We start from the raw sequence: 24,050 nt of genomic DNA, 5'->3' as shown, positions 1-24,050 counted from the left end.
CCGTAAAATGTTTAACCAATCATACCCACAATCGGAATCCCACCACACTCGTTTCCTATTGGCTACATTTAGACTGACAGGTCGACACATACTCCACAACGATTGGTTGTACACTAAACTGCTCAGAGTACATACATTTGATTGGCGACATATTTCCTCTCGCCGTAAATTCATTGGTTCATGCATCTTAAGACTGTACATTCTGGTTAGGTTGTCCATGTCCCACGTTTGAGACCGGTAAAAGAGCAGCCGAACACGTTGTTCGCTGCCCTGCAAGAACAATCTTTCTATCTACCGCCTGGCAGAGCGGAGGGGATTTTTTAAATTTATAAATAAATAATTTTAACAATTGCCTCCTGGTAAGTACATTACCCTGTTTGGAATTATTGAATAAATATCCGCAGCAGTAATATTCGTAATCGTAGGGCGTTGTTTGATGCTAACTAGTAAGCTAACGCTTGTTAGCTTGATAAAGCTAAGTCATTTTAGTTGTGCTAGCTAGCCAGTTTAATTATTTCCTTAAATTATTAAATGTGTCACGAATGAGACTTAAATCGGATGATGTGGGTTAAATCAGTCAGTTAATGCCCGAGTGGACCGTCGAAATGTTCCAACTAATCCGATGGGGTGGTTAAAAGACTGGCCTTTTCCCGGCTTTAGCTAACTAGCTGGAATGGCTAGCGAACCATGGCTGCCCAGTTAGTGATGTTTGTTTGTTAAAGTGTTTATGATATCAGTTTGATGTCGAAGATTATCAGTCGACTGTTTGTTTAGTCTGCTACGTTAGGTAACTAACGGTAACTCGGTAAATTAACGGAGCGGAAAGGAGCGGTGGCTAGCCTAGGAAATTAACTAGTTAGCCAGCATGGTATTTACCGCACGTGTTGGTTATACAATCTATCGTAGTTAGCTATTTCCAGCTGTCCGAGTTGATTGGGTTATAAGATATAGTTGTCTGGCCAGCGACATAACGGGCATGCCAAAATCGTTACATTTCGATAAAATGGTTATTCTGTCAATGATGTGACCGGTGTTGCAATTCGGCCTTTCTAGACATAGACCCTTGAAGCACAACTTAGCTAAATAACGTTAGACCTTTTCGCTGGGTGGGTCTGGGCGACTCATTTCTCTCCTACAATTAATTTCATACTACTATGAACTGAAACCTATTATTGGTTGAATTGACTAGATGTCTAGCGAGCTAGTCATCCACAGATTAGATTGAATGCTAATTCTGCTCTTGCACAGCCTCCTGTAAAGTTAGCGCTAATGGTACTTGTCGCCATGATTGGCTTAATAAATAGCTGGGTGATATGGCTAAGGCTTGCCGGTTTGTCAGACAGAACAGACACGGATGGTGACTGGTACAGATCAGACTCCATTATCCACACCATGACAACCACACGATGTTTCAGTTCTCTCCAGCTGACCAAAGAAATGGTGATGGAGAAGCCAAGTGCCCAGCTCGTCGGGCGGGAGTTTGTCCGACAGTACTACACACTACTCAACCAGGCACCCGACTACCTGCACAGGTAAAACCAGTACAGTACTACAACATTCTTCCCAAACACTATCTGTTCTATTGTGATCTGCTTTAATATATTACTAAGCTATCTATGCCTCTACTACAAAGACGAGAAGTAACTGATTTTACTCTTGTTTTAGGTTTTATGGGAAAAATTCATCCTATGTACATGGAGGTCTGGACAACAATGGCAAACCGGTTGAATCAGTCTACGGCCAGTCGGTGAGTACTACAATACAGTTTATTACTTCGTGAAGCAGTATTATATGTTTCCTTTATAAAATATCCAACGCGACACATCCACACATGATTTTTATGGCAAAGATCTCAGTATGTTCATATTAAAGATGGGTAATATATTGTCAGTTAGGCTTTCTGATACAAGGCTAACACATTTGAAGTTTGAGATTCTCATCAAGGTCTTTATTTCCGTATAAAGGAGATCCATAAAAAAGTGTTGGCGCTGAACTTTCGTGACTGCCACACCAAGATCAGACATGTTGACGCCCATGCGACCTTGAACGAGGGCGTGGTGGTGCAAGTGATGGGGGAGCTGTCCAACGACATGCAGCCCATGCGCAAATTCATGCAGACATTCGTGCTGGCCCCTGAGGTAGTTCCTTCAACTGTATAGATGGACATTGGAAATTTGTCCTTGAAATGTTTTCATTTATGTATTAGTGTCCAGTTCAGTTAAAGGGTTGATTGTTTTAAACTCAATGTCGTTGGTGTTTCAGGGCACTGTAACAAACAAGTTCTACGTTCACAACGATGTATTCCGTTACCAAGACGAAGTGTTTGGGGATTCTGACTCAGAACCCCCTGAAGGTGAGCATGTTAAAGATTAGGAAGCTTCTTTACGTTTGGCTTGTTTGGTTTCATATGTAATTTATGTCGCGTGACTAATACATAATGGTTAGAGGTGTTGCTCTTATTGAACTCCATTGCGGTGCTTTGTACCTCTGGGTCAACGCTACTATTATGAATTATATAAATTCACCGTATCTGCTAAATGACTAAAATGTAACGGGTATTTCATTCCGCTCTAAAACTGCTATAATTGGGACTCAGTCATGTTCTTGGTGTTTCAGAGTCTGATGAGGATGTGGAGGAGATGGAAGAGAGAGTACCATCACCTGAGGTGGTCCAGGAAGAGGCTGCAACCTTCTACAAACAGACACCTTGGTAAGGAAACGTATCCACCATAGTAGAGGTCGACCGATTAATTAGGGCCGATTTCAAGTTTTCATACAAATCGGTATTTTGGACGCCGATTTGGCAGTTTTTTTTTTTTTCTTTTTTTTTTAAATGGACCTTTATTTAACTAGGCAACTCAGTTAAGAACACATTCTTATTTCCAATGACGGCCTAGGAACAGTGAGTTAACTGCCTTGTTCAGGGGCAGCACGACAGATTTTTACCTTGTCAGCTCAGGGATTCAATCTTGCAACCTTACGGTTAACTAGTCCAACGCTCTAACCACCTGCTTTACATTGCACTCCACGAGGTTACGCGAATGCTGTAAGAAGCCATGGTAAGTTGCTAGCTAGCATTAAACTTATCCTATAAAAAACAATCAATCAATCATAATCACTAGTTAACTACACATGGTTGATATTACTAGGTTATCTAGCCTGTTCTGCGTTGCATATAATTGCTTAGGTACACATTGCTCCAACCATAAACATCAATGCCTTTCTTAAAATCAATACACAAGTATATATTTTAAACCTGCATATTTAGTTAATATTGCCTGCTAACATGAATTTCTTTTAAATAGGGAAAATGTGCCACTTCTCTTGCAAACAGAGTCAGGGTATATGCAGCAGTTTGGGCCGCCTGGCTCGTTGCGAACTGTGTGAAGACTATTTCTTCCTAACAAAGACAGCCGACTTCGCCAAACGGGGGATGATTTAACAAAAGCGCATTTGCGAAAAAAGAACAATCGTTGCACGACTGTACCTAACCATAAACATCAGTGCCTTTCTTAAAATCAATACACAGAAGTATATTTTTAAACCTGCATATTTAGCTAAAAGAAATCCAGGTTAGCAGGCAATATTAACCAGGTGAAATTGTGTCATTTTGCGTTCATTGCACGCAGAGTCAGGGTATATGCAACAGTTTGGGCCGCCTGGCTCGTTGCGAACTAATTTGCCAGAATTTTGCGTAATTATGACATAACACTGAAGGTTGTGCAATGTAACAGGAATAACGTTTTGTTTTCGAGATGATAGTTTCCGGATTCGATCATATTAATGACCTACGGCTCGTGTTTCTGTGTGTTATTATGTTATAATTAAGTCTATGATTTGATAGAGCAGTCTGACTGAGCGATGGTAGGCAGCAGCAGGCTCGTAAGCATTCATTCAAAATAGCACTTTCGTGTGTTTTGCCAGCAGCCCTTCGCAATGTATTGAGCTGTTTATGACTTCAAGCCTATCAACTCCCAAGATGAGGCTGGTGTAAATGATGTGAAATGGCTAGCTAGTTAGCCGGGTACACGCTAATAGCGTTTCAAACGTCACTCGCTCTGAGACTTGGAGTGGTTGTTCCCCTTGCTCTACATGGGTAACGATGCTTCGAGGGTGGCTGTTGTCGATGTGTTCCTGGTTCGAGCCCAGGTAGGAGCGAGGAGAGGGACGGAAGCTATACTGTTACACTGGCAATACTAAAGTGCCTATAAGAACATCCAATAGTCAAAGGTATATGAAATCCAAATGGTATAGAGAGAAATAGTCCTATAATTCCTATAATAACTACAACCTAAAACTTCTTACCTGGGAATATTGAAGACTCATGTTAAAAGGAACCACCAGCTTTCATATGCTCCCATGTTCTGAGCGAGGAACTTAAATGTTAGCTTTTTTACATGGCACATATTGCACTTTTACTTTCTTCTCCAACACTGTTTTTTGCATTATTTAAACCAAATTGAACATGTTTCATTATTTGAGAGTAAATAGATTTTTATGTATGTATTATGTTAAGTGTTCATTCGGTATTGTTGTAATTGTCATTATTGATAGATTGATATATAAAAAAATCTGATTCATCTGTCTTTTTCCCCCGGGGGGGGTCCTCCAATAATCGGTATCGGTGTGGGAAAATCATAATCGGTCGACCTCTAGTCTTGGCTGTTTTGGAGAAACAATCCCCTCTCGGCGGGTACACTGGAAACTTTGACAACACATTTTGCATTGCACCCCCCCAGACAATTTGGATGTCAAATTTAATTAGTCTTTTCTGCGATGCGAAACATTGGTGGATTACCCAATAAATTACTTGCCACTTATTTAGTACCACTTCGTTGTAGTCTATGCTTGGGTTAATGTTAGGTGTGTGTGTCTGGGTTAATGTTAGGTGTGTGTCTGGGTTAATATTAGATATGTGTGTGTGTGTCTGGGTTAATATTAGATATGTGTGTGTGTGTCTGGGTTAATATTAGATATGTGTGTGTGTGTCTGGGTTAATATTAGATGTGTGTGTGTGTGTGTGTGTCTGGGTTAATATTAGATGTGTGTGTGTGTGTCTGGGTTAATATTAGATGTGTGTGTGTGTGTGTCTGGGTTAATATTAGATGTGTGTCTGGGTTAATATTAGATGTGTGTGTGTGTGTCTGGGTTAATATTAGAGTGTGTGTGTGTCTGGGTTAATATTAGATGTGTGTGTGTGGGCTGGGTTAATATTAGATGTGTGTGTGTGGCTGGGTTAATATTAGATGTGTGTGTGTGCTGGGTTAATATTAGATGTGTGTGTGTGTGTCTGGGTTAATATTAGATGTGTGTGTGTGTGTGTCTGGGTTAATATTAGATTGTGTGTGTGTGTGTCTGGGTTAATATTAGATGTGTGTGTGTGTGCTGGGTTAATATTAGATGTGTGTGTGTGTGTCTGGGTTAATATTAGATGTGTGTGTGTGTGTCTGGGTTAATATTAGATGTGTGTGTGTGTGTCTGGGTTAATATTAGATGTGTGTGTGTGTGTCTGGGTTAATATTAGATTGTGTGTGTGTGTCTGGGTTAATATTAGATTGTGTGTGTGTGTCTGGGTTAATATTAGATTGTGTGTGTGTGTCTGGGTTAATATTAGATTGTGTGTGTGTGTCTGGGTTAATATTAGATATGTGTGTGTGTGTGTCTGGGTTAATATTAGATATGTGTGTGTGTGTGTCTGGGTTAATATTAGATATGTGTGTGTGTCTGGGTTATATCAGCACCGAGGTCAAGAGGCCAGAGGAGGAGGTGGCTTTAACCCCAGAGCCTGAGGCAGAACCTGAGGCGGAGCCAGACGTGGTGGATGGAAAACGGGACCTGGAGCCAGAGACCCAGCAGCAGCAGGAACACACCACAGAGGAGCAGGGAGAGAAGTGTCCAGTCTCCTCACCCCTGCCCTCTGCCACTGCTGACCCTGCCCCCGCACCCGCTGAAGATAACCGGGTAGGTCTCAACCCTTATGTTGTCTACGCTGTGGCCATGTCAACATGGTGGTTGTGATTCCTTGTGTGACCTGGCTGTATATTCCTCTCTGGATGCTGTGTTTTGGCTGGTTATCCACTGTCGAGGTCACTAGGCAATATGTGACTTGTCTACACCTCTGGTTATTTCATTTTGGTTTAAGAACCATTTTGGTTGCATCAGCTATGATAGCTAATTTTGTAGATTAACTACTATTGCTTAGAAATTCCTTCCTTTTGGCCCTTGATGTTCTTCATTAGGTTTACCTAGCTTCTAGTGGTTTCCCTGTACAGCTACCAGACCTCATTCAGCTTGATTTAATAACGTCTGTTTCGTCTCTCCTCCAGCCTTTCTCCTGGGCGTCTGTGACCAGTAAGAACCTTCCCCCTAGCGGAGTTGTCCCCGTCTCAGGCATCCCCCCACACGTCGTCAAAGTCCCATCGGCAACGGTACGTTAACATACAAAAACACTCCTCCTGTAGCCTACATGATGTATTAAATACCAGCAGAAGAAACAACCACAAATACTATATTGATTACTAAGGGGATAAAATCACCTAGTACACATGTATCCTACCAGTTGAAAGACCACATGTACTATATTGATTACTAAGGGGATAAAATCACCTAGTACACATGTATCCTACCAGTTGAAAGACCACATGTACTATATTGATTACTAGGGGGATAAAATCACCTAGTACACATGTATCCTACCAGTTGAAAGACCACATGTACTATATTGATTACTAAGGGGATAATATCACCTAGTACACATGTATCCTACCAGTTGAAAGACCACATGTACTATATTGATTACTAAGGGGATAAAATCACCTAGTACACATGTATCCTACCAGTTGAAAGACCACATGTACTATATTGATGATTCGGTATAATTAACATTTTCATGTGACTTTAAATCAACGTTCCTCTTAAAGGACAACGAACACAATCAACTAGTGATTTAGCTTGGAGTCTTGTTGTCTTGGTCTTCTAGCCTGGTTTCTCAGGGTCTTGTCTTGGTGCTTTAGCCCAGGGTGGAGGTGAAAACAGAAGCCGCAGCACAGAGAACACAACCGAGAGGAGAGCAGAGACCACGGGAAGCAAGGCCAGGCCCCCCACCAGTCAACAGAGGACCCCGACCAGGAGGTATGATCCACCAGATAGCATCTCACCCTAACACACGGTACCATCCACCAGGAAGCTGGATCATGTTCAGGAGGTAGAAAATGTATCGAAATGAAGTGCAACTTGGATGTACTACCTGACCTTGTCCAATAAGAACACAGATTTAAGTTTTCCGTTGTAAAAAAAAAAATGTTTTTCTACAGTTTGCTGTCTACGTTGGATGTAAACCTGTCTGTTAGTCTGAACTCTGAATGGGAATCTGTCTGAACTCTGTGTGTGTGTGTGTGTATATATAGTGCTTATTCTTTAAAGAAACATCAGACGTGTATGCGTGACCGTTAATAAAGTGATCTCCTCTCATGCCTCTGTCGGGTCTGCTCTTGGTCTGCAGTGCGGGAAGGAGAGCAGGGAGAGTCTTCGGAGGTTGGCCGTGTGGTGAGGTATCCAGACGCTCACCAGCTGTTTGTAGGGAACGTTCCCCATGATGTGGACAAGGCAGAGCTCAAGGACTTTTTCCAACGTATGTCGTTTTTTAATGGTCTGCAAAAAAGCTTTTGAATTAATAGCTTTATGGTTTCAACTGGCAAATAATTGATTAAATAGGGACAGCACATGGTAATCAACAACTCTGACAGTACTGGGGTGCAGTACTACCAGATTTAGATGGCTAGTCTTAATTGATCATAGTCCCCAAATGACCTGTAAAAGAGTTAGACGACATTGATCTTTCTCATTTTAAATGATCTGCGTCTCTGCAACAGAACACGGAACGCTTTGCAGCAACTGATGGAAGTAATCGATTGGTTGAAACGGTGTCATTTTAATACGATCTGGTTCTTCCTACAGAGTATGGTACTGTGCTTGAGCTACGGATCAACAGCGGAGGAAAGCTTCCCAACTTTGGATTTGTGGTGTTTGACGATTCGGAACCTGTACAGAAAATCCTAAGCAACCGGGTAATAATTATTTTAAACATATGTTAAGTCTGAGTGTTTTAATTACCAACATGAAGATTTGATGAACTCGGCTCCATTTTGCAAAGCCTTCGGCTCCATTTCGACGATGATGATAGAAAGGTGCTTCACATTCCCATAAATGTCTGTTTGGAAGCACTACATGTCATTCAATTTTTTTAATGCATGTACAGACACAATTCTTTCTAAAAGCCCACTCTGATCTTTAGTTGTTTTTGATCATTTAAATGAGTTAATATACTAACAGTCCTCTTTCATTTGTAGCCCATTAAGTTCAGAGGAGATGTCCGACTGAACGTGGAGGAAAAGAAGACACGCTCCGCCCGGGAAGGGGACCGCCGAGACATTCGCCCCAGAGGTCCAGGTGGCCCCGGAGGGCCCCGAGAGAGGATAGGAGGGCCCAGAGGCCCCCCCACCAGGGGTGGCATGGCACAGAAACCCAGCTTTGGCTCTGGACGAGGCGCTGGACCCAACGAGGGAGGTCGCTACATGGGACCTCGTCAGTGAATGTTGGTCTGATGCTCTACTACCATGCCAGTTACTACTACTGATGTCAGTTGCCCCGACTCTTGAGTATTGTAAAACAAAGATGGCTTCTCAATCCCTCCCTCCCTTCGCTTTTTGTTTTGTTCCTTGGGATTCTGGAATGTGATCCATCTCTCCTTTCTCCTGACGTTGACATGATCTGGACTTTTCTCCTCGTCTTTTACATCATCCTGAACTTGAATTTGTTGAAAGTAAAAAAAATAAAAATAATAATGTTTTTGAAAAAAGGGTCTTAAACTAACTACTTGAATTGGAACAACCCAGTTTGGTTTTGGCATTCTCTCCCTGTTTCTTAAAGGAACGTGTATGTACTTCTTGGGCGGTCCTGTGTATTACCACCACTGTCTTTTCAGGTCAAATGCAAGTAATGGTTTTATTTTAAATTGTGGAGTTGAATCATGTTTGTAAATGGTTATCGAGCATGTAACAAATCCTGTCTGCCTTTCACTACTGATGCACTTCATCATGACCAATCAGCTGATGAGAGAACTGAATAAACATGTTTTACTGTTTTAAACCTGACTGCTGTAGTCTATACATTGAGTTGATCTTTATGGGCTGGTTTCCTGGACACAGATTAGTCCTACTTCTGGACTATAAAGCATGTCTGGCGGTCCAATGAGCTTGCTTTTTAGTGCAAGATGAGGCTTAATCTGTCCAGGAAACCGGCCCTTATTTATTATGAGAAGGAAAGCTGGCCACGAACCATCAGAGATGCCATCCCCAATAAAGGCAGCAGTGGCACTCCTGTAGTTGATGCCTTGTGTTCCACACAGGAACCAAGAGGATTAAGGAAGTCATTCTTTAACACCGAGCAAATGTATTGCCAAGATGTAAATGAGACGGGAAATGGATGTACAACAAGTAGTTTCCCTTCTCTTGTAGGTCAGCATGGTGTTTCCTACATAAAAGGGTTAACATTGATTTCCATCCTAACAGCATGGTCATGTAAACTAGAGATCACGTGGACTAGTTTAGGAGCGGCACCAGACGGAAGAGGAAATTACCGGCTGCAATGGACAACATACGGCTCTGGAAGACTTCATCAAAACAGACAGCTGCTTTAGTACAGTACACTACAGCCATGGCATGGTTTAAAATCAGTATTAAAACATCAGTATATTCTAGTGCTATTCAGGAGTATCAGTATCTATCATAGGGTTTCAAATGGCACACCATTGTCAGGCCAACACCCTCTTTGGGACTACCTTGACTATAATTGAATAAGTCAACCTACACTATATATACACAAGTATATATTTCAGCCACACCCGTTGCAGACAAGTGTATAAAATTGAGCACACCGCCATGCAATCTCCATAGCCAAACACTGGCAGTAGAATGGCCCATACTGAACAGTTCTGTGACTTTCAACGTGGTACTGTCATAGGATGCCACCTTTCCAACAAGTCAGTTTGTCAAATGTCTGCCCTGCAGGAGCTGCCTCGGTCAACTGTAAGTGCTTTTATTTTGGAGTGGAAACGTCTAGGAGCATCAACGGCTAAGTGGTAGGCCACAAGCTCACAGAACGAAACTGCAGAGTGCTGAAGCGAGTAAAAATGATCTGTTACAGCACTCACTACCGAGTTCCAAACTGCCTCTGGAAGCAACGTCAGCACAAGAGCTGTTGCTTTGTTGAGAAATGTTTTGTTGAGTTTGGAAGAACTTGACTGGCCTGCACAGAGCCCTGACCTCAACCCCATCAAACACCTTTGGAATGAAATTTTTTAAACCTTTATTTAACTAGGCAAGTCAGTTAAGAACAAATTGTTATTTACAATGACACCCTAGTGGGCTAACTGCCTTGTTCAGAACGACAGATTTTTACCTTGTCAGCTCGGTGATCCGATCTGAGCACCTTTCAGTTATTGATCCAACACTAACCGCTAGGCTACCTGCCGCCCCAACGTTGGACCGCTGACTGCAAGCCAGACCTAATCGGCCAACATCTGTGCTCTGACCTCACTAATGCTCTTGTGGCTGAATGGAAGCAAGTCCCCGCAGCAATGTTCCAACATCTAATGGAAATCCTTCCCAGAAGAGTGGAGGCTGTTAAAGCAGCGAAGGAGGGACCAACTCCATATTAATGCCCATGATTTTGGAATGAGATGTTCAGGGAGCAGATGTCCACATACTTTTGGTCATGTAGTGTATCTTAGTATATTAGGGTTGAAACAGTGTGTTACTTACTAAAAGGACTGTGGTGGTCATGACTTTTTGTCATGCAAAAGCCAGCTGGTCTTACAGTAATTGACCATTAATTAACATAAACACGTTAAGCATCGGCAGGAATTCACACATATAAGCCGCATACAAGCTGCTGATGCGCACCTTTGGAAGATAAATAAATCCATTTAATATACACCATCACAATAACTATTCTAAAGAAACATGATACGAACAAAATGTATTTCAAAAGAACACAATATGAGTTGGCCTACTGTATGTTATCTGGCTTTGAGCCATGCTGTAGGGTTGTTCATTTAGCAGACAAGATATGCTTAAATCCTGTGCCATTATTTTATATTATGATTGTATAGTAAGAAGAATATAATCAGACTATTTTCAATTTAATCTTGTCTTTACTAATATGCAGTGGTGTAAAGTACTTAAGTAAAAATACTTTAAAGTACTACTTAAGTTGTATTTGGGAGTATCTGTGCTTTATTTTCCTATTTATATTTTTGACAACTTTTAATCTTCACTAAATTCCTACAGAAAATATTGTACTTTTTACTCCATACAATTTCCCTGGCAACCCAAAGTACTCGTTACATTTCGAATGCTTAGCAGGACAGGAAAATACTTTTAGACTTTTACCCAAGTAGTATTTTACTGGTTGACTTTTACTTGAGTAACTTTTTATTAAGGTATCTATACTTTTACTCAAATATCACAATTGGGTACTTTTTCCAGAACTGCTAATATGTAACATTTGTTTCGATTTAGAACAGCCCATTATCAAAGGGGCAGGAAAAGGGGCAAGATAAAAAATAAGTGTTATCCACATGCACTCAAATAGCAAATGGAGGCCTTTCCCACCAGGTAGGCGACTTTCTATATTTACCTCCTGCATCAACCACAGGTTGAGCAGCATACAGCCTATGCTGCGTGACAGGAGTGGCTGCATGTTATGGGCTTTCTTAACATTTTTTTTTTTTAATGTTATTTTTTTTCCTGGGTTGGACTTGGGAAACCAAGTGAAAAATGTTCAGGAACATCCATAGTAACATGTTTAATTAAAAATGTTGACACCTCTGTCCGCTGGAGAAAGAAATGAAGGAGAGAGGGGAGGACATTCTGTAAATAAAGGTAATGTCTGCCTATTTAATAATGAAAATATAAAACATGTCCTATTACTAGGTTTTCAAATACAAATTCACTGCAATTGTAGGCTAACTGTAACATGCCCTACACAATCAATGAACCAACAGTATCGCCTTGGTCTATATGTTCTGTCCCAGACTCATGCATAGACAGTTTGGTGAGTAGAATAAGGTAACTAGTCCATCCAGCACCAATCAAATGTATTCGTAAAGCCCTTCTTACATCAGCTGATGTCACAAAGTGCTGTACAGAAACCCAGCCTAAATCCCCAAACAGCAAGCAATGCAGGTGTAGAAGCACGGTGGCTAGGAAAAACTCCCTAGAAAGGTCAAAACCTAGGAAGAAACCTAGAGAGGAACCAGGCTATGAGGGGTGGCCAGTCCTCTTCTGGCTGTGTCGGGTGGAGATTATAACAGAACATGGCCAAGATGTTCAAATGTTCATAGATGACCAGCAGGGTCAAGTAATAATAATCACAGTAGTTGTCGAGGGTGCAACAAGTCAGCACCTCAGGAGTAAATGTCAGTTGGCTTTTCATAGCTGATCATTCAGAGTATCTCTACCCATCCTGCTGTCTCTAGAGAGTTGAAAACAGCAGGTCTGGGACAAGGCAGCACGTCCGGTGAACAGGTCAGGGTTCCATCGCCGAAGGCAGAACAGTTGAAGGAATCATCAGGCCAGGTAGTCCTGAGGCATGGTCCTAAGGCACAGGTCCACCGAAAGAGAGAGAGAGAAATAGATAATAATGCATAATAATACAGTCCAATTATGTACCAAAGACTTCTTAAATCAGTTTTTTAAAATATTTTTCTGCCATGCATAATATGCAGCATGCGATGTATTGGCATAATCATTTTAATAATAAAAAAATGCAGGCTTGGTCTCATATATAGGCCTATTTATATTTATATTATAATATATAATATTTGTATGGCTGTTTTGAATGAATCATCACCTTAGAAGGCACTGTACATTTCGTTGTGTTCGGCTTTGAAACAACTTTCAAGTTTTAATGTCACATGCATAAGTACAGTGAAATGCCTTTCTTGCAAACTCAACTCAAAAAACCCAACAATAATCAATAACAATGTAATACACCCACAAGAACCATGTTTTCAGTTTCAACTTGTTGTTGAACTTCTTTCAATTGGTCAATCAAAGTGAGGTGAGTAAAAAAAATCTATAAAAAGCATAATCTAATTTTATTGGTCACATGCACATATTTAGCAGATGTTATTGTGGGTGTACTGAAATGCTTGTGTTACTAGCTCCAACAGTGCAGTAGTATCTAGATAAATGCTTGTGTTTCTAGCTCCAACAGTGCAGTAGTATCTAGATAAATGCTTGTGTTTCTAGCTCCAACAGTGCAGTAGTATCTAGATAAATGCTTGTGTTTCTAGCTCCAACAGTGCAGTAGTATCTAGATAAATGCTTGTGTTCCTAGCTCCAACAGTGCAGTAGTATCTAGATAAATGCTTGTGTTCCTAGCTCCACCATGCAGTAGTATCTAGATAAATGCTTGTGTTCCTAGCTCCAACAGTGCAGTAGTATCTAGATAAATGCTTGTGTTCCTAGTACCAACAGTGCAGTAGTATCTAGATAAATGCTTGTGTTCCTAGCTCCAACAGTGCAGTAGTATCTAGATAAATGCTTGTGTTCCTAGCTCCAACAGTGCAGTAGTATCTAGATAAATGCTTGTGTTCCTAGCTCCAACAGTGCAGTAGTATCTAGAGAAATGCTTGTGTTCCTAGCTCCAACAGTGCAGTAGTATCTAGATAAATGCTTGTGTTCCTAGCTCCAACAGTGCAGTAGTATCTAGATAAATGCTTGTGTTCCTAGCTCCAACAGTGCAGTAGTATCTAGATAAATGCTTGTGTTTCTAGCTCCAACAGTGCAGTAGTATCTAGATAAATGCTTGTGTTCCTAGCTCCAACAGTGCAGTAGTATCTAGATAAATGCTTGTGTTCCTAGCTCCAACAGTGCAGTAGTATCTAGATAAATGCTTGTGTTCCTAGCTCCAACAGTGCAGTAGTATCTAGATAAATGCTTGTGTTCCTAGCTCCAACAGTGCAGTAGTATCTAGATAAATGCTTGTGTTCCTAGCTCCAACAGTGCAGTAGTATCTAGAGAAATGCTTGTGTTCCTAGCTCCAACAGTGCAGTAGTATCTAGATAAATGCTTGTGTTCCTAGCTCCAACAGTGCAGTAGTATCTAGATAAATGCTTGTGTTCCTAGCTCCAACAGTGCAGTAGTATCTAGATAAATGCTTGTGTTTCTAGCTCCAACAGTGCAGTAGTATCTAGATAAATGCTTGTGTTTCTAGCTCCAACAGTGCAGTAGTATCTAGATAAATGCTTGTGTTCCTAGCTCCAACAGTGCAGTAGTATCTAAGTAAATGCTTGTGTTTCTAGCTCCAACAGTGCAGTAGTATCTAGATAAATGCTTGTGTTCCTAGCTCCAACAGTGCAGTAGTATCTAGATAAATGCTTGTGTTCCTAGCTCCAACAGTGCAGTAGTATCTAGATAAATGCTTGTGTTCCTAGCTCCAACAGTGCAGTAGTATCTAGATAAATGCTTGTGTTCCTAGCTCCAACAGTGCAGTAGTATCTAGATAAATGCTTGTGTTCCTAGCTCCAACAGTGCAGTAGTATCTAGAGAAATGCTTGTGTTCCTAGCTCCAACAGTGCAGTAGTATCTAGATAAATGCTTGTGTTCCTAGCTCTAACAGTTCATAACAATACACACTAATCTAAAAATAAAATAATGGAATTAAGAAATATATAAATATTAGATCGCGCATTGACTAAAAGTGGCATTGACTAAAATACAGTAGAATAGAAAACAGTATATACATATGAGATGAGTAAAGCAGTATGTAAATATTATTTAAACATTATTAAAGTGACTAGTTATTGAAGTGCCCAGCGATTCTATCTATATAAGGCAGCAGCCTCTAAGGTGCAGGGTTACGTAACCGGGTGGAAGCCGGTTAATGATGGCTATTTAACAATCTGATGGCCTTGAGATAGAAGCTGTTTTTCAGTCTCTCGGTCCCTGCTTTGATGGACCTGTACTGACCTCGCCTTCTGGATGATTGCGGGGTGAACAGGCAGAGGCTCGGGTGGTTGTTGTCCTTGATGATCTTTTTGACCTTCCTGTGACATCGGGTGCTGTAGGTGTCATGGAGGGTATGTAGTTTGCCCCCGGTGATGCGTTGTGCAGACCGCACCACCCACTGGAGAGCCCTGCGGATGCAGGCTGTGCAGTTGCCTTACCAGGCGGTGATACAGCCTGACAGGATGCTCTCAATTGTGCATCTGTTAAAGTTTGTGAGGGTTTTAGGGGCCAAGCCAAAATTCTTCAGCCTCCTGTGGTTGAAGAGGCGCTGTTGCCCTACTTCACCACACTGTCTGTGTGGGTGGACCATTTCAGATCGTCAGTGATGTGTACACCCAGGAATTTGAAGCTTTCCACCTTCTCCACTGCGGTCCCGTCGATGTGGATGGAGGCGTGCTCCCTCTGCTGTTTCCTGAACTCCACGATCAGCTCCTCTGTTTTGTTGACGTTGAGTGAGAGGTTATTTTCCTGGCACCACACTCCCAGGGCCCTCACCTGCTCCCTGTAGGCTGTCTTGTCATTGTTCATAATCAGGTCTACTACTGTTGTGTTGTCTGCAAACTTGATGATTGAGTTGGAGGCATGTGTGGCCACGCAGTCATGCGTGGACAGGGAGTACAGGGAGTACAGGAGGGAGCTGAGCACGCACCCTTGTGGGGCCCCTGTGTTGAGGATTAGCGAAGTGGAGGTGTTGTTTTCTACCTTCACCACCTGGGGGCGTCAGGAAGTCCAGGACCCAGCTGCACAGGATGGGGTTCAGACCCAGGGCCCCGAGCTTAATGATGAGCTTGGAGGGTACTCTGGTGTTGAATGCTGAGTTATAGTCAATTAACAGCATTATTACATAGATGGGATAGGGCAGTGTGCAGTGCGATGGCGATTGCATAGTCTGTGGATCTATTGGGGCGGTAAGCAAATTGAAGTGGGTCTAGGGTGACAGGTAAGGTAGGGGTGATATGATCCTTAACTAGCCTCTCAAAGCACTTCATGATGACAGAAGTGAATTCTATGGAACAATGGTGGACATCTTGAAGCAAGTGGGGACAGCAGACTGGGATAGGAAGAGATTGAATATGTCCGTAAACACTCCAGCCAGCTGGTCTGCGCATGCTCTGAGGATGCGGCTAGGGATGCCGTCTGGGCCGGCAGCCTTGCGAGAGTTAACACGTTTAAATGTCTTACGTCGGTCACAGAGGAGAGCCCACAGTCCTTGGTAGTGGGCCGCGTCGGTGGCACTGTACTATCCTCAAAGCGGGCAAAGAAGGTGTTTAGCTTGTCTGGAAGCGAGACATCGGTGTTCAAGAGTTTTGGAGAGAAAGGAAAGAAGGGATACTGGTCTGTAGTTGTTGACATCGGAGGGATCGAGTGTAAGTTTTTTCAGAAGGGGTGCAACTCTCGCTCTCTTGAAGACGGAAGGGACGTAGCCAGCGGTCAAGGATGCGTTGATGAGCGAGGTGAGGTAGGGGAGAAGGTCTCCGGAAATGGTCTGGAGAAGAGAGGAGGGGATAGGGTCAAGTGGGCAGGTTGTTGGGCGGCCGGCCGTCACAAGACGCGAGATTTCATCTGGAGAGAGAGGGGAGAAAGAGGTCAAAGCACAGGGTAGGGCAGTGTGAGCAGGACCAGCAGTGTCGTTTGACTTAGCAAACGAGGATCGGATGTCGTCAACCTTCTTTAATAGTCACAGTGGGTACAACATCTCCTATACACTTCCTGATGAACAGTCACCGTATTCGTTGATGTTATTCTGAGGCTACCTGGAACATATCCCAGTCCACGTGATCAAAACAATATTGGAGCATGGATTCCGATGGGTCAGAACAGCGTTGAATAGTCCTTAGCATGGGTACTTCCTGTTTGAGTTTCTGCCTATAGGAAGGGAGGAGCAAAATGGAGTCATGATCAGATTTGCTGAAGGGAGGGCTGGGGAGGGCTTTGTAGGCAGTTCGAAAAGTTGAGTAGCAGTGGTACAATGTTTTCTCAGAGCGAGTACTACAGTCAATGTGTTGGTAGAACTTCGGTAGTGTTTTCCTCTGATTTTCTTTGTTAAAATCCCCAGCAACAATAAATGCTGCCTCAGCATATGTGGTTTCCAGTTTGCTTCGTAATGCTGGTGTGTTACCACCGCTCTGATATGCTAAAATTATTTCCGGCTGTATGTAATAACACATAACACTACCTGAACTTAGGTTGAAACGGGGTTGTACTCCCTGAACTTAGATTGAAACGGGGTGGAACTACCTGAACTTAGATTGAAACGGGGTGGAACTACCTGATCTTAGGTTGAAACGGGGTGGAACTACCTGAACAGGTTGAAACGGGGTGGTACTACCTGAACTTAGATTGAAACGGGGTGTACTCCCTGAACTTAGATTGAAACGGGGTAGAACTACCTGAACTTAGATTGAAACGGGGTGGTACTACCTGAACTTAGATTGAAACGGGGTGTACTACCTGAACTTAGATTGAAACGGGGTGGAACTACCTGAACTTAGATTGAAACGGGGTGGTACTACCTGAACTTAGATTGAAACGGGGTGGTACTACCTGAACTTAGATTGAAACGGGGTGGAACTACCTGAACTTAGATTGAAACGGGGTGGTACTACCTGAACTTAGATTGAAACGGGGTGGTACTACCTGAACATAGATTGAAACGGGGTTGTACTACCTGAATTTAGGTTGAAACGGGGTGTTACTACCTGAACATAGATTGAAACGGGGTAGTACTACCTGAACTTAGATTGAAACGGGGTGGTACTACCTGAACTTAGATTGAAACGGGGTGCTCTAATGAATACACCCCCAGCAAATGGTCCTGTAGATTTCCTCACTAGCAAGGACAAGGTCTTCCAGCAGGTGGCCAGAGACTGTGTTCATTAGTATTCATGATGTGGAGGAGGATGCAACATAACCTCTCAGGGTGTATCGGTCCTATCGTATTTGGTATCCCCACCCTGTGACCCACATGGGCTGAGAATGTCCTGGCACAGCTGGCAACAACCCTCTGAGCATAAGGCCCTCCAGCTGGACAAACCCTTCCCAAATGGCATCCTATTCCTTACATAGTGCACTACTTTTTGACCAGGGTCTATGGGAATAGGACGCCATTTGGGTCTCACCCACACACGCACGCACGCACGCACGCACGCACGCACGCACACACGCACACACACACACACACACACACACACACACACACACACACACACACACACACACACACACACACACACACACACACACACAGGAATGCAGTCAAGCAAACACAAACACAAACACGTTGGAGGCAATCAAGACTCTCATTAAGATTGTTTGAATCTATTAGCATTCACATCCTGGCGTGTGAAGAAATGTAAAAGGCTTCATTATCATGGGGCGAAATCACAAAGGTTTAGTCATCACCATCAACACAACAAAAACAGATTACTCATTTTAGGGAGCATTTGCAGGGTCACCAAAAAAAAAATTACTAATGCTCTGATTTCAAACACTGTGAAACGAATGTCTGTCAAAGCCTTCATGTTTCACTGGCTTCAAGCCCTGGGGGTGGTTTTCAGAGTCAGCTGTAATGTCATTCCGATGAGTCCCCCTGTAGTATACTGTTTCTGCAGCGGGTTGGTCTGGGAGAAGGGGAGGGGGATGGGCAGTGAGTTGTTACCCACTCACTTGAACAAGGGCAGAGGAGCCAGAGCTATGACAATGTCCCAAAAGACACCTTATTCCCTATATAGTGCACTACTATTTCTCATAGCCCTATGGGGTAAGTAGTGCACTTGATTAGGAAATAGGCTGCCATTTAGGGCGTTTGATTGAGGCCAGTCCTTTAATGGGTCATCATCATCCAACAGCTAAAAATATCACATTACAGAGGAGGAAGTTCAGGCATTTAGAATTAAATGTGAAGTGGAGCTTTATAGTGAAGTGATGACATGACGTGCCCGTGTACCTTCAAAATTATTCGGCAAATAATAATTTATTGAAAAACACTGTTTCCATCATGTCGCAATAAAGAAAGTTCGACCAAAAGAAAAATCTACCACTGTCGAACAGATAAAAATGCATCCTATATCTGCCGTTTCCATTACACATGTCGCAATATTTTTTTGTTGCGACATCGCTTTTGTAAAAAAAAAAACAGGCTTAATGGAAACCTGCGCTTGTGTGTTTAGGAGAAGGTTCAGTCAGTCACTGTGTGGTGAGATTTTTTTTTACATCATACCTCAATATGTTTATTGGAGGTAGGTAGGTTAGGGAGAGCTCGTTTATGTCCCAAATGGAAGGCTGTGCGTGATGACACATAAACAATCATTTTGCGGTTAAATGACATTTTACTGATTTAAAAATACAATTTAAATGGATTTTTCAACTCTACTGGTGGTTTTGTCACAAAAACGGTTGTGTTATTTAGCAAACGTGCCCACTCTGGTATGTGCGCTCTAGCCAACAGCTCGCAGACACAGTGCGGGTAAACTACCTGCATTATGGCATTATGACATTATTATGGGTAGGAGCGATATGTGTTTTATTTGTCAAATGGCAGCCAAGCGTCATCATGTCACCAGAATAAGATATTTAAGCATCATCATGTCACCAGAATAAGATATTTAAGCGTCATCATGTCACCAGAATAAGATATTTAAGCATCATCATGTCACCAGAATAAGATATTTAAGCGTCATCATGTCACCAGAATAAGATATTTAAGCGTCATCATGTCACCAGAATAAGATATTTAAGCATCATCATGTCACCAGAAAAATATATTTATTTTTGATGAGCATCAAGCTCACAGTGTGCACATTCACCACCCTGTGAAGTTCATCATCATTTATTTAATCTGTAGCCTAATAAACTGCATGCTTTCCCGATTAATATTGGGAAGACCACACAACACATCATTGCGTGACTCCGAGTTTACATTCAATATGATGTTTATTATATAAATATTTGGAGATAAAGGCGTTTCCACCGCAATTTTTCGCACAATTCATTTTATCTACACAAAAAGATGTGAAAAAATATGAACAAATTTACTGTCGGCAGTTATAAAATTGTACTGGCATATCCTGTTTCCATTAGCCCTGTCGTGACTTTTTTCATGCATCAGATAATTCAACCAAATAAAATGGTTGGATGGAAACATGTTCATAGGCCGTGTTTAGACAGGCAGCCCAATTCTGATATTTTTTCCACACATTGGTCTTTTGACCAATCACATCAAATATTTTCACGCCAGATATTTTTTCAGAGCTGATCTGATTAGTCAAAATACCAATTAGTGAAAAAAAAGTATATCAGAATTGGGCGGGCTGTCTAAATGCATCCAAAGTGCTTCTGATTGGATTGCTAGGCACATCACCATCAGACCCTTTGCATTCATTGGACTATCAGAGGGAAACTGACATCCTTCACACTGCATTTTGGTGTTTTATTTTGGATCCTATTTTTGGTATTTGGTATTTTATTAGGAATCCCATGAGCTGTTGCAAAAGCAGAAGCTACTCTTCCTGGGGTCCACACAAAACATGAAACATAATACAGAATCATGCGTATAATATAGATAGATGCTGTTCACTTGAAACCTATAGGGAGGCTTTGCACTAATGAAGGTTGTGTCTCCATGATTTTCAATTACGATGTGTAATATTTAATTTCACTGAAATATCTACTCTCTAAACCTGTAAAACAAAAGTACTAAACAGATCAGTGTTTGATCAATTCATTTTGAATACTGTCTGTGTTCATATAGCATACTGTCTGTGTTCATATAGCATACTGTCTGTGTTCATATAGCATACTGTCTGTGTTCAGAATGCATACTGTCTGTGTTCAGAATGCATACTGTCTGTGTTCATATAGCATACTGTCTGTGTTCATATAGCATACTGTCTGTGTTCATATAGCATACTGTTTGTGTTCATATAGCATACTGTCTGTGTTCAGAATGCATACTGTCTGTGTTCAGAATGCATACTGTCTGTGTTCATATAGCATACTGTCTGTGTTCATATAGCATACTGTCTGTGTTCAGAATGCATACTGTCTGTGTTCAGAATGCATACTGTCTGTGTTCATATAGCATACTGTCTGTGTTCATATAGCATACTGTCTGTGTTCATATAGCATACTGTTTGTGTTCATATAGCATACTGTCTGTGTTCATATAGCATACTGTCTGTGTTCAGAATGAATACTGTCTGTGTTCATATAGCATACATATAGCATACTGTCTGTGTTCATATAGCATACTGTCTGTGTTCAGAATGAATACGTCTGTGTTCATATAGCATACTGTCTGTGTTCATATAGCATACTGTCTGTGTTCAGAATGAATACCGTCTGTGTTCATATAGCATACTGTCTGGGTTCATATAGCATACTGTCTGTATTAATATAGCATACTGTCTGTGTTCATATAGCATACTGTCTGTGTTCATATAGCATACTGTCTATGTTCATATAGCATACTGTCTGTGTTCATATAGCATACTGTCTGTGTCATATAGCATACTGTCTGTGTTCATATAGCATACTGTCTGTGTTCATATAGCATACTGTCTCTGTTCATATAGCATACTGTCTGTGTTCATATAGCATACTGTCTGTGTTCATATAGCATAATGTCTGTGTTCATATAGCATACTGTCTGTGTTCATATAGCATACTGATTTCCCTTTCTAGGGTCTCCCTCTCTAGGGTCTCCCTCTCTAGGGTCTCCCTCTCTAGGTTCCCTCTCTCTAGGGTCTCCCTCTCTAGGTTCTGTCTCTCTAGGGTCTCCCTCTCAAGGGTCTCCCTCTCTAGGGTCTCCCTCTCTAGGTTCCCTCTCTCTTGGGTCTCCCTCTCTAGGTTCCGTCTCTCTACGGTCTCCCTCTCTAGGTTCCCTCTCTAGGTTCTCCCTCTCTATGGTCTCCCTCTATAAGTCAGAAAACACTATGTCTTACATTCCATACACATCTGTAGGTCTACAGTATATTGGGCTCCTTGACTGATGAATTCATTAATACATTTCTGCACCTGTTCTGGTGAACCACCCACAGCCAATCAACCAACTGTCATCTGACACAATTAACAGCTGTGTGTGTGTGGTGTGTGTGTGTGAGCTTGTCATCTAACACAATTAACAGCTGTGTGTGTGTGGTGTGTGTGAGCTTGTCATCTAACACAATTAACAGCTGTGTGTGTGTGTGTGTGTGTGTGTGTGTGTGTGTGTGTGTGTGTGTGTGTGTGTGTGTGTGTGTGTGTGTGTGAGCTTGTCATCTGACACAATTAACAGCTCAGTCAGCTGCAGGTGGATGTAAGTATCGAGGCCCTAAGCAGAAACATGGCTGAAACATGGCTGTAACATGGCAGGAACGTGGCAGGAACATGGCTGAAACATGGCAGGAACGTGGCAGGAACGTGGCTGAAACATGGCAGAAACATGGTTGAAACATGGCAGAAACATGGCTGAAACATGGCAGAAACATGTCAGGAACATGGCAGAAACATGGCTGAAACTTGGCAGAAACATGGCAGAAACATGGCAGGAACGTGGCAGGAACGTGGCAGGAACATGGCAGGAACATGGCAGGAACATGGCTGAAACATGGCAGAAACATGGCTGAAACGTGGCAGAAACATGTCAGGAACATGGCAGAAACATGGCTGAAACTTGGCAGAAACATGGCAGAAACATGGCAGGAACGTGGCAGGAACGTGGCAGGAACATGGCAGGAACATGGCAGAAACATGGCAGGAACATGGCAGAAACATGGCTGAAACGTGGCTGAAACATGACAGGAACGTGGCAGGAACATGGCAGAAACATGGCAGGAACATGGCTGAAAGTGGCAGAAACATGGCTGAAACATGTCTGAAACATGTCTGAAACATGGCAGGAACGTGGCAGGAACATGGCAGGAACATGGCTGAAACGTGGCAGGAACGTGGCAGGAACATGGCTGAAACGTGGCAGGAACATGGCAGAAACGACGCAGAAACATGGCTGAAACATGGCTGAGACATGGCTGAAACGTGGCTGAGACATGGCTGAAACGTGGAATGAACATGGCTGAAATGTGGCAGAAACATGGCTGAAACATGGCAGGAACATGGCTGAAACATGGCTGAAACATGGCTGAAACATGGCAGGAACATGGCTGAAACATGGCTGAAACATGGCAGGAACGTGGCAGGAACATGGCTGAAACATGGCAGGAACATGGCTGAAACATGGCAGAAACATGGCTGAAACATGGTAGGAACGTGGCAGGAACATGGCGTGCATGCACATGGGGAGGGGAATTTTTGGAGCATCGGGCACATTGTGGTCACATGATATTCTCACCGGTCCCACTCCCATTCACAAGGAGGCTAGAGCAAAGTATATTGTAATTTTTGTCATTTCATTTTGTGAAAGCAAGGAAGAGTCACATTCCCTCGCTAGTCATCCTGTTTTGGTCACATGATAACGAAAAAGAACATGTCTAGCTAGTTGGCTACAGCATTCGGCTACCATTTCACAACAGAGTCACTATAGACCAAATAGCAGGAGGTAGGGGTTCTGAGGGTGCTGCAGCACCCCCCCCCCCCCCCCAATATATATATATATATATATATATATATATATATATATATATATATATATATATATATATATATATATATATATATATACACTACTGTTCAAAAGTTTAGGATCACTTAGAAATGTCCTTGTTTTTGAAAGAAAAGCAACACTTTTTTTGTCAATCAAAATAACATAAAATTGATCAGAAATACAGTGTAGACATTGTTAATGTTGTAAATTACTATTGTCGCTGGAAACGGCTGAGTTTTCTAATGGAATATCTACATAGGCGTACAGAGGCCCATTATCAGCAACCATCACTCCTGTGTTCCAATGGCACGTTGTGTTAGCTAATCCAAGTTTATCATTTTCAAAGGCTAATTGATCATTAGAAAACTCTTTTGCAATTATGTTAGCACAGCTGAAAA

The 24,050-nt window shown here is 42.2% G+C and overlaps 1 protein-coding gene across 1 annotated transcript; it reads left to right on the top strand.

The window, feature by feature from the left end:
• The first annotated feature begins 210 nt into the window (after positions 1-210).
• On the top strand, positions 211-9,147 carry LOC106604193 (ras GTPase-activating protein-binding protein 1). The gene is made up of 12 exons (XM_014198624.3): positions 211-359; positions 1,416-1,532; positions 1,666-1,747; positions 1,965-2,138; positions 2,263-2,353; positions 2,617-2,710; positions 5,739-5,961; positions 6,327-6,428; positions 7,014-7,131; positions 7,502-7,630; positions 7,957-8,066; positions 8,349-9,147. Exons 2-12 carry the CDS (start codon positions 1,438-1,440, stop codon positions 8,589-8,591), a joined length of 1,461 nt encoding a protein of 486 aa, XP_014054099.1. The 5' UTR covers positions 211-359; positions 1,416-1,437; the 3' UTR covers positions 8,592-9,147.
• The last annotated feature ends 14,903 nt before the right edge of the window (positions 9,148-24,050 follow it).

The sequence above is a fragment of the Salmo salar genome, chromosome 05 (assembly GCF_965601325.2).
Source record: "Salmo salar chromosome 05, fSalSal1, whole genome shotgun sequence".
In the NCBI taxonomy this organism is placed as follows: domain Eukaryota; kingdom Metazoa; phylum Chordata; class Actinopteri; order Salmoniformes; family Salmonidae; genus Salmo; species Salmo salar.
The sequence above is the reverse complement of the archived record's forward strand: the minus strand, read 5'-3'. Positions and strand labels throughout refer to the sequence as shown.